General features: G+C 31.9%; 1 protein-coding gene across 12 annotated transcripts in view; it reads right to left on the bottom strand.

Moving 5' to 3' along the window:
• LOC106717464 (casein kinase I) overlaps positions 1-11,482 on the bottom strand; it is a 43,198-nt gene extending 31,716 nt beyond the window's left edge. For 9 of the 12 annotated variants that reach the window (XM_045682727.1, XM_045682732.1, XM_045682731.1 and 6 more), the window contains exons 1-3: positions 11,173-11,375; positions 10,397-10,707; positions 4,936-5,093 (exon numbers count right to left, since the gene is read on the bottom strand). In XM_045682727.1, coding sequence (XP_045538683.1) covers positions 4,936-5,093; positions 10,397-10,458 — 220 coding nt within the window. In that variant the 5' untranslated portion in view covers positions 10,459-10,707; positions 11,173-11,375. The other 3 variants (XM_045682730.1, XM_045682728.1, XM_045682729.1) reach the window with 3 other exon arrangements.
• Between the last annotated feature and the right edge of the window lie 964 nt (positions 11,483-12,446).

The following is a 12,446-nucleotide window of genomic DNA, read 5'->3' as shown; positions in this document are numbered from 1 at the left end:
CTAGAAGAGTAAATTTTACAATGAATTAATTTCTTATTGAATTGAATTGATCTTAGGAACAATATAAAATCGACAACCATACCATCGACTACATTCACGCGAACACGCGCGGAATATACAATCGAGATTATGCAAAAAATCAACCGTTCAACGTAATGAACTGAAATTAAAATAAACGACGACTTTACACTTAATGGATGGAAATAGAAGTCTAAAGTTTAAGTGAAAAAAACGATAGAGCTAGTTGTATTGGATTTGAGTTACAGTACATTTTAAAACAAAAAATGCCGCACTTAGAGTCCACTTAAGTGTAGATTAAGTATGAGAAACATACACTAAGTGGCGCCCTTGTGAGACTATTTACATTTTCTTACTGCTGAAAACCAAAAGTAAGCAATATAGAAGTTAATTTCACTCACTTCTTAGTAGCATGTTGAATACATTCACAGAAAAGATATTTCATACGATGTAAGCTGAGAAACAATAGCATATTGTACAAATAGTCACACTCAAAGGCAAAAAGACGTGAACGTTGCATAAACCTCCGCTTCTAAATACATTTAACAACACACGTAATAAAATCAAGTCTAGTTACAATACAATGCGGGACACGCTCCATTCTCACCTCCATTCAAAGCCATCCACTGGACTCATACATTAAATACGAACCCCTTCACTACTGCACAATTCAATGAAAGTCGACAATATTTAACACATCTTACTAATATTATAAACTAGCTTTTACCCGCGACTCCGTCCGCGCGGAATAAAAAATAGAAAACGGGGTAAAAATTATCCTATGTCCTTTTCCTGGTTCTAAGCTACATGCCCACCAATTTTCAGTCAAATCGATTCAGCCGTTCTTGAGTTATAAATGGTGTAACTAACACAACTTTCTTTTATATATATATATATATATATATATATATATATATATATATATATATATATATATATATATATATATATATATATATATATATATATATATATATATATATATAGATATAGATGCGAATGTTTAGATGGATGGATGTTTGTAGGTATCTCCGAAACGGCTCAACGGATCTTGATGACATTTGGCACAGATGAAGAACGTAGTTTCTTTTTTAATTCTGGCGGAGTTGCGAGCGACTGCTAGTGAAGAATAAAACATAATATACACTATTGAGTATTACATTGATTAAGTTTACACTATGCCAGTACAGTAGCGCTTAAAATCAGCGCTGGCATATAACTGGCATAATGTAAACAGTAACTGGCGCCAGAGAGCCAATACAGTGCATGCCAGGCTAGCATTACTGTCCTACTGTACTGGCATAATGTAAACCAGGCATTATACTATCGCAAGACAGACTCGACAAACATGGATATTACAAGAAGTACTTTCTCAATTGAGAAAATTATAATTCTGAACTGAATTTCAAAGTACTGGACCACAGGACATTGCTATGAATGAGCATATGTTTGTCAAAAAAAAAAAGGTAAAAATGGTTAGAAATTTAACATATTTAAGATAACGTTTATTTGTATGAGGAATGGTATCCAGAGATAGTGACAACTTATTAATTCCGCGAGATCGGTTAATTACATTCGACCGAGCGAGCGCACCCGATGACCTCACCTTTGTAACCAAGGAAATGGGATAGTGGATGTTAAATAGACTGAGAATATTGGGTTAGAAGTTTCTTAGCATTTTTAAAAATGACGCAATAATCACATACAAGCTTGTAAAATCAGTATGAAAATCTTTAGTATACTGACTCGTCTCTTGAAGGTTCCTACAGCTTTTATCATTTTGGCTCTACGTAAGCTTACTATCACCAGAAAGTAAATCAAAAGATTCAGAATCACTTAAACTTTGTGTGATTTAAATAATGGCTCTAGCAAAGTGGGCCTTTATTTATTTAAACCACTTCCCGGTTGACATGGTGCTGGTATGATGATGGAGCTGGAAGGTGGCCACAGAAACTTTACAATGAAACGACATAACCTCATCAAGTTTTGATTCGTGTGAATCGTCTTGACTATCTTTTATTTTTTTTTTAGTTCGTTTAATTAAAAAGAATATAACAGAAAGGTTTTTGATCTTTTAATTATTTTATTCTATTATAAGTTCAATACCACATACTCGCCTGACGAGTTTACGAATACGAAAACATCCTTGTAACATGGAACGTGTTACAGTAATTATCCAAAAATGTATTAAAATAAATATAGAGACGTGTAATAAATATGAAAGATCGGCGGCATGCCTCGTAAAGTATCCATTGAGGTTGCGTCGTCGATGTGTGTCAAGTGCATTCAGCGGACACCCGTGACTCAGTTTACAACGCGAGTGCGTTTGAGCGAAACTTCAAATAAAATATCTAAACTGAGATTATTTTTCATAATAATAGTTTTAAAAGTCAAACAACACCATCTACACTATGGTTACAATAAACAAAGACATATATCGAAGCTCAAAACGGGATGTTAACGGAATCCAATCACTAAATTGTAACTGTAAACTAATACTTCTACTTTTAAGATTTTATGCTAAAGTTATTTTACCGTGACTCTCCACTGACAAAACGCTTTATAAAACACTAGCTTTTACCCGCGACTCCGTCCGCGCGGAATAATAAATAGAAAACGGGGTAAAAATTCTATGTCCGTTTCCTGGTTCTAAGCTACCTGCCCACCAATTTTCAGTCAAATCGATTCAGCCGTTCTTGAGTTATAAATAGTGTAACTAACACGACTTTCTTTTATATATATAGATATTGCCATCCTTGTCACTTTCTTTGAAAAACAAAGATACGAGATGTATTCGTACAGGTGTGATGGCAATGGAAACATTCGGTTAGCAATAACAGTCCGAGGATGAATACGTATTTGAATATATTCGAATGAGTTTATTATTATTATTATTATTATTTAACATCATCTCTTTATTTCTTACTGTAAAATCACGTAGAAACATAATGCGAATGAAAAACATTACCCTCCTTTTGGATCAGTCAGGTAAAAATAACGGTCATAACTACACATACTATTCATCTCAAGTAATTCAAGGCATTCAAATTCGACCGCCTTATTTCCGCAAACAACGCTTACATTCTAATATTAATTTGAAGAGAACAATATGAATGTAGGAGGCGTTGTTTTTTTCTTATTTTTCCGGTTTTATCGCAAGGTGAACAAAACACAACAAACGTAAGGTCTTTATCCTCCGTCGTAATGTATTGCATAATTTGCATTACTTCATTCAATAGGAAATATATAATTTTCAGTTCATTTAATATGAACATGCAATAGGTACATAAACTTAGAAATAACTTAAGTCATTGCACATACTTCTCATAAACCTCTTAATACATATAGCTGAATTATTTCAAGATTGAAGTGATTAACCGTGAGTTCCTGAGACCAAAAATCACCGTTTAAAACATATAGTTATCTCTGTTTTGTCACAGATAATGACAGGGATGACGATAAGTTTTATACGGAAATATTGGTCTCAGAAACCCACGGTTACATAGTAACGTTAAGAAAGACCGTTAGTTACGCGACAACATCATCAAAATTTTCAATTATATTTCAGGTTAATAATTAAAACTTTTTGCTCCATAAACATTCCACACATTCCATAACCAATTCCACAATTTCTCAGAATCAAACTTTAACTGTAAAGTACTGTCATAAACGAGAAATTATTTTATTGTAATATATCTATAACATTAAATAATATAATATATTTTGATCTTATTATTATTTATAGTTGATATTTTGATAAAGACAAATTAAAAAAAATTATTTCTTTCAAATTAAATTACAACTAGCTGTCGCTCGCAACTCCGTCCGCGAGGAATTAAAGAAAACTGAATAAGCAGCCTACGTAGGCTACTTACTCAGTTTTCTTACATACTCTGTATGTTCTACATCTGTGTCAAATTTCATCAAAATCCGGAGATACCTACAAACAAACATCCATCCATCTAAACATTCGCATTTATAATTATTATTAACAAGTGGTTGTAAAAATGCTGTGGTTATTAAGTGTTAGGTTTTCCGTATAATGTAGTAGAGTATAGGGGCATAGGTACTGCAGAATTTGCGAGACGTAAAGGGCAAGGTCGAAGCGAACAAAAGCAGTTAGGGGCAATTGATTGATTGCATTATATCGTAACTCACTACGACTAAGAGGTCCACTTCCTTTTTCAGAGGAAGTACAAGCCATATTTTATATTAAAGATTTTAAAAAAATCAATGGAATATAAAGCCGGCTATACATTTAGTTTCAACCAAATAGTCAGACTGTCAAGTTAAAACGGCGGACACGGCGACATAAGCTGAAGGTGTGTAGCAGGCTTAAGACTTCTAAAAGACGTGCTTTAATTACTTTACTCATTCAGTTGCTACTCCAAATATACATTATCACAGGCCTTTTAAACTCCATAACAGAAACTCTAAAAGTGCATTCAGGAAAATTTCCCAAAGGATTGCTTCTTCTAAATTCATATTTTATTCGCCGTGATTCTTCAATTTAGCGAAAATAACGCGTAATTGAAATGGTACGCTGTTTCTTGGAAACGTTACGTTACGGTAATTTCAAACAAATATCGTCAGTTTCAAATAAACACTAGTTCCCACTGGGAAACATGTACAAAAACAACAGCTATTACTGTTTTTTTTTAAACTACATGAGATAGCATTAAGTGTTTTAACGGAGGAAACCCAAGGTAAGTGGGATTGTAAGTTATCTAAGTGTAAGTATGTTGAAGATGATGTCCTCCGTCACGTAATCGGTCAATGGCGAACCTTGCTATCTCCAAGATTGCGATCGGCAAATCCGAACTTAGTTTTGGTTAAGGTCCGATCACACAGCGCACAGCACAACCGGCCTGAGAAATTGACAAGATTATCTAATGTGGCGTAAGTATAATGACTTACCGAGTCTAAGTTCGCCAAAGTTGCCGCAGCCGATCTTCTTGCCGACGCGGAAGTTGGGCCCCACCATGAGCACCCCCGATGAGGAGGTGACCGAGTGCCGCGACGTGTGCATCGCGCTGCTGCCGCCCACGCCGCGCCCGCCCACCGCACCAGTCGCGCTGCACAAACACAAATACTTTACAAACTTGCTATAACCACCAACAATCATTAAATATTACTGCCGCAGAGTTGTCGAGTGACACTGAAAGTATGTAGGGTATATTCAACACTAAGCGTTTGTTAAATAACCATTAAAAATCTCTGAATGTTACTATCAAAGAAATTCAACGCTAGGATGTCCTTACCCTGAGTACTCATTGCCAAAAATCACATAACAATTTGTTAAATATCTTTTATAAAAAAAAACTGGTAGTGCAATGTTCCAGCAATGTGATCTCACAGTATAACAATTACGTACTGATGACTCAAATCACCTTGATCGGGGATCTATCAAGGGGAAAAGGGAAGAAAATCAACATGTAGATTTATCACAAAGCATAGGTTGCACATTTAAATTTACAGAATCACACATCTATATTTAATCACAGGAATTAAAAATTAATAGTATGTTATGTAGTTATTGACATAATAAGCTCAAGTTTTAGCTGAAATTTTATTTTACCTTCTAATATAGAACATCATGACAACACGATGACTGCTCTGATAATGTGCAGGCAGTCAATGTGTTGCCAAAACAGCAAACCTGGAACATTGCATTGCCTAATGTATAGCACCAAACCCTAATGCATCCACTAATATTATGAAGCCACATGCAAATAACTATAATAACTCATATGGAGGCAACCAAAGCACAAGGGTATAAGATGTCAATTGAAAAAAAACACTGACAAAATGTATATAAGCCAATTGTCACATAGATCTTTGATTCAGTATACAGATAACACATTTAATGTTGAATGATAATTGAATGTTGAAATATAAATCCATAATGCACCTCCCTGTTGCAATATGATTTTTAATGAAGCAAATATCTTTTTAGTATACAGAAATTTTATAAACAATATTCTGCCACATACATATTGGCAAAAACCCACATCATTTCTGATGAAATTGGACATTTCAGTTTAGCATCCCGGTACCAATCTTTTATATCTGTCATTGCCAAAAGGAAAGAAGAAATTTACATTGCAAGTGTGTGACAGCATTGGTTTGTTAGTAGAAGGGGTGCTATGATTTCTGTAACTCCACAACTGACACAATCTCAGCAAATCGAGATACTGAAGTTTATATTGGTTAGTCATGCTTTGTAAACTAATACAGCTGAACAGAGCTTTATGCTTAAGGCAGTATCAAAAAGTACCACTTATATAGAAGCATAAATTGCATATACAGAAAAAAAAACAATACCTAGACCATGGAAAGTATAACATTTGCCTGCACCTCTAGGTGAAAGATGTAGATGCAATAAAAAATTAGAGAACAAACAAGACCTGATACATTGAGTGTAAATGTTTTTATTTATTTAGTTTACATAAACAAATCATTTTAAACTGCTTAAGTTTTTACCAAGTATTAAAATACAGGCCTTTCGGCTTTTTCGAAATTGAAAACCTTATAAGGGGGGTATTATGATAGCAAAATGTGATTTTATCATGTAAAATATTTATCAAAATATATCAAAAATATTACACGTTTTTTTATATTTTTTTATACATAAAATATTCTCTTTTAATTTATATATATATTAATTTATTTAATAGTTAACATTGAAGCATATGCAATCAAATCATTGTCCAGTCTGTGAGAGTGCAGAGACTGTAGTGATTCAGCGACCGTTATTGGCATTGAGTCAAAAGTGAAAGTCTGCCCCTACCTTCCAAGTTATAACTAACTGAAACTAAGAATTAACCGTAATTCGTTAATAGTTATTCAAATAATAGCACAATGAGTCATATAGGATTTGTATTTAGTTCTTGTGGATTTATTATATATAATTATAACTCACAAACATGTATCCATACATGTATCCATACATGTTTGTCCATAAAACTCTACTGCGAAGGCACTTGTACTAATTTTTAAGACATAATGTAGTCTTGTTTTGTATTTTGAGAATGAAAGGGATAATGATTATACAATAAAGGTGTCAGGTTAAAACGCAATGTTGCATACATATACAGTTGAACCTGGATAAGGAAGAAACCTCCACAAGTTAGAAAAATGTTGCAGTCCCTTGGACTCTAACTTGTCTAAGGTTCAACTGCAAATGCACTTACACACCAAATGAAATATTTAGTTATCTTTAAAAACCTAGGTGTAAAATATAAATGAAAGTATTAATTTGTTTTTGTTTTAAAATATTTTAAATTGTTTTTTAATTTTATGAATCTTTTTTAATACCACTACTAATGTTGCTTTCTGAAAATCTTGACACATTTTAAAGCATTTTTTTGTTAAGTATTGTAGGTTAAAAAAAACATTTCGTAGTAAAAAATATATAATACTCACAACTTTCTATGCATAATTGATGTTCAGATAGTTTAATATTAAATAATCACAATGAATCCTGAACATTTTTAATAACTTTTATAAATAATATAACAAAAAAAATCACTTGTCAATTTTGTTGACACTGGCTGAGCACACTTGATTTTAATTATAAACATCTGCTTCATAAGACATCTTTAGATGAAAATAAATGAAATTAAATTAGCAAGCTTCATGTATAAATGCTTCACCACAGTAACAGATAGCATGTTCTGGTCTTATTAAGAAATGTTATCAAGGGTATTGTGATATGTAAGATGTTTATGTGTTGTGATTCATTCCAGTATTGATACTGAGACGTCAATATACATTTTAAGTACTACAAAATCATATATCATTCATGTAGATTACATAATTATAAATAAATAAAATTAATTAACACTTAAGTCATCTGGAGATGTAAGCAGAACAATAAGTTGCTTTTTTTTTTCATTAATCTAATTTTCATATTTTACTTTAAGGACCAAAAATAGTATTTGTTACACTCAAGTCAACAATGCTCTATCATTTATTGGAATTGCATCTCTTATCATGAGGTATACCCCAAGAACAGGTTTCCCGGCCCTGTTCCCACTTTATATCACATGAACACAAGATTTGACTTTTAAATTAATATAGATTTCAGTCACCATTTCGGTAGTCACTGCCTTCTTTACTCTTTATCCTTCCACCTTTTCTAGTTCTTACTTCCAACAATAAATTTTCCACATGTATTCACACCTAAAACAGTTGCTGGAAATGTTCATTATTTTCTCCTCATAACACTGCCTTTTTTAAATATTTTTCTAACCTTTCTAAACAAAGAGTTTCCTACCAGTTAATTCAAATATTTTTGATATTCTTAAAGATTTGATGTTATAAGAAGTTATTATATTACCAGTATTAGCAAAAGTTTTAAAATATAAGGTTAGTCTCATTCAATAATAGATTGTTCACAGATTTTTCATTTTAGAGGTTATTCACTCAAATAAAACATAACTATTTGAAAGATAAAATTAGCAAACATTATATTAGCTTTTAATGCTGGTTAGGACTTGATTCTGGTAAAATAAAATTTTACATGATGTTTCAATTAATTAAATTTAAAATAAATCTTTTATATTTAATATTACAATACAAACAATAACTGACTACGCAAACAAACTTTTTGTTATTTATATTCATACTAGCTGTCGCCCACCACTCCGTCTGCGCAGAATTAAAAAACGTAATAAGTAACCTAAGTGTTCTTCCAGACTATGTTTTACATCTGTGCCAAATTTCATCAAGATCTGTTGAGTCAGTCTGGAGATACTTTCAATCTAGCATCCATTTGTCCATACATCTAAATATTTTCATTTATAATATTATATTTCTATATAAATTTTACACCTACTCAATGTCTTTTAAATATTTTTATTATCTTATTTTTAAACCGTAAAATATATTTCACACTTTACAACTGAGAAATTCCTTCCTAATTCTCGTAAAATTTGTTACATGATGAGTCACTGGTCACTAATGTTATAGGTATTTTGGGCAACTACAAGTACACATAACTGCCCTTCAGTTTCATTTAATTTGGAACTGAATTAAAAAGTATGTTGAGAAAATTGTATTTACTAATGTTTACTACAAATTTTTAAATCATCAAAACAAACTAGACAATTACAATGGCACTTAGTACAAATATTCAACAGTAGATTTTAATGAATGACACACCATAATAATAAAGCTAAAAGGGTACATGTACATACTTTCTATCTACCCCACATGGTAAGAATCTTTATTTACCTTTTGTTCTTTGATTAATTGCCTCCCAAATTTACTCAAATAAACTTGGGTCACAGTTCACACACATTCTAATAATATTAAAATATTTAATTGAGTTAAACACAAATAGCCACTGAAAGATGACCTTTTTTACTAAAAAAAAGTCTGTATCTGTGCATAGCTAGTGGCTCACAGATTATTAAATTTACTACACTACTAACTGTCGCCCGCAAATGCGTACACACGGAATTAAAAAAATGTAAAAAAGCCTATGTGTTCTTCCAGACTATGTTCTACATCTGTGCCAAATTTCATCAAGATCCATTGAGCAATTCCTGAGATACATTCAAACAATCATCCATCCATCCATCCAAACAATCACACTTATAATATTAATAAGAAATAAGATTAAGACAGTGACAACTAACCATTACTATAAATTTGAAGGATTATGAATGAGCATATTTGTGTATAACAATTTGAGTACACTGTTTACTATTGACTACTATAAATGTTTACATCATCAATTAATAACAAACAACTACAGCAATAAAACTGATTTACATAATGCCAGTACAGTAGGACAGTATGGCAGTTGAAAGTCAGCATTGATTTTGAGTGCAACTGCCCTACTGTACTGGCATAATGTAAACCAAGCATAATATTAGTTACTAAGGGCCATATTCTATTTGTAGAATTAAGATAGTTCAAGATAGTCTAAAAAAATTATTGCATAAGACTTGGTAACACACAGTTTGTTGGTATTTTGATAATAGATAAATTAAGATTTTTAATCATCATTTTATTTTTATTTTGTAAAACATCAAACGCAATCTTCTTTTTTTTATATATATGAAATTGAAAATTCTCATAGCTTATTTATTTGTGATATAACCAGAACCACAGATTTAATTTTATACCCATGCAATCACTGAGTATGTAATAAAGATAGAAGATTTACTTTTTTAATATGATATTGATAGGTTTATTATTCACACTTTATTTGCAGTGTTATTGAGTCATAGACGTCTAATCTACATGGTTGCTTGTAATCTTTAAAATTGAATCAGAAGTAACTACTAAGGGGTTATTTAAATGTATTTTTTAATTTATAATAAATAAAAGTATAAAAGTATATTTAATCTTATTTTGTTGTACTTACGCAGAAGTTCTTTTATCGTCACTTTGACGTTCCTTTTCCTTATTGCTGTCTCGTTTATTCATAATACTAGGGTCTGGTGCAGGTGCTATGCCGAGCACACTGATCACTCCTGGAGTTCAGCTTCCCTGGCCGCACCCCTGCAGTCCATGTCACCACAGCTTCCAAGAATATTCACACCAGCACATAATCCCCATGTCACGATACACACCACTTTCAAATCACTACTTTTTAAATATTGCTTTTTTTATATTTTTGTACACTATTTAACAAATTCACTGTTGGGAATTTATCTCAAAATCATTTTTGTTACCCTGCAAGCACGATTTTATTTTGATGTTTCGGCGATACGTAAGCGATGCGATACCAAGGACTTAACGGAATTTCAATGACTGAGAGATAACTATCGTTTTATGCTACCGATATCTGATATTAAACATTAGACATACTCTATATCTGATAATTTTGTTGTAGTGTGACAGATGAAAGCGCCAGATATAGGTCGCCCTGACAATGTTATGTTCAATCAAGAGTAACAAACGAGACGGGGCTTACACCTTCTGTATAAAATGAATCACACACAATCGCTCTTACAATTTTCAAACAAAATAACCACTATTTCTCATTTCATCACTCATTAACTAAAACGTAACTACCAGAAAACTAAGGAAATGACATTTTCGTGAAGTAGGAAATAGGCCCTAATAAAATCGTTGCTTCTTAGTCGCCTTATTAGCTTTTACGGATGTCAAATAACAAATTCACTGTTCAATACAGACATAAACTCATTCTCCTCTTTTGCGGGGAATGTATCTTTTGATTAGCTGCACAACGTCGCCGAAACATCAAATCAAATGGACATTTGTCTTGATAAAAAAGTTTAGGTTTTGTAATGGCCACCAATGGTACACTTTAAGCACTTTTAGAATAATTTTTATAAATGTCCTAATTTTATTATTTTTACTATAAATATAAATTAATTTCTAGTTTACCGACGTAAATACAAGCTAACGACAAAAATTCATAGTTAAAAAATATTAGTTCAAAGATTATTCACTGAAATATCGCCATTCGGCGCATGCGCGAACTTGCACCCAAAAATGTTACTATTTCAAAAAATATGTTTAAAAAAAAACAAACAAATTTTAAGAAACGCAAGGTTTTATTTGATAATTGAGATAAATTCTTAATCTTTGTTTTTATTGATTTTTTGTATTTAACTTACATTTGTATTGTGATATGCATTTAAATAATACCCAAATCGTTATGTGATTTAACTTTTGAAACTGACAACACAGCAAAGATGCGTTCAAAACAAAAGTCAACATGAAGTTAATAGAAAGATATGAAAATGTACGGAACGGCAATATTTTAACTATTTTATTTTCACAATTGCGGTATAGTATAATATCTTTAACTTCATTTCATTAATCATATTAATGTGAAAATATTCAAAACTTGGAAACCTTAATATGAAATGACAGATAATATTTTTCTTGCTTTTCACTATTTTATCTCGATTTGGGTATCAAAGAGCGGTAGATTCGAATAAAAAGTAACAAACCACAAACACCTCCCTTTTCATCATTTTTCTCAATAACGTATTGATTACCGACAGTCTTTCTCTTCTATTTAACCTATGTAGAGTCACATGGGCGAAAAAAGAAATGGCATGATCATCTAAGTACCTATCTGCCGTACTCAAGAGCCATTAAATCGTCACTAGACCCTTGATGTAGATTTATCATAGATCATACTTAATTACTATGTATGCGGGGTTGTAAGTATATAAGATCGTCTGAATCTCTACCAACCTAGAACAGTGGTTAATGTGGTATAACATGACGGTAAAGTTGTAGTATAACGGGCTATACAGGTACAACTGTGCTTTTATCATAAAAAGAATACATCCAAATAATGTATTTTTTTAGATTTTTTATATGTTCTTAAATACCTAACTATATTAATGTAATAGATGCTACGTGGTTCAGTATGAATGTCATAGTTGTTGAGTTTGAGCGTTCCGCTTATTTGGTTCCCTTTGATCTTGATT

Source organism: Papilio machaon, chromosome 20, assembly GCF_912999745.1.
Source record: "Papilio machaon chromosome 20, ilPapMach1.1, whole genome shotgun sequence".
NCBI lineage: Eukaryota > Metazoa > Arthropoda > Insecta > Lepidoptera > Papilionidae > Papilio > Papilio machaon.
Note: the sequence above shows the minus strand (reverse complement) of the source record. Positions and strands in the feature narration are given on the sequence as shown.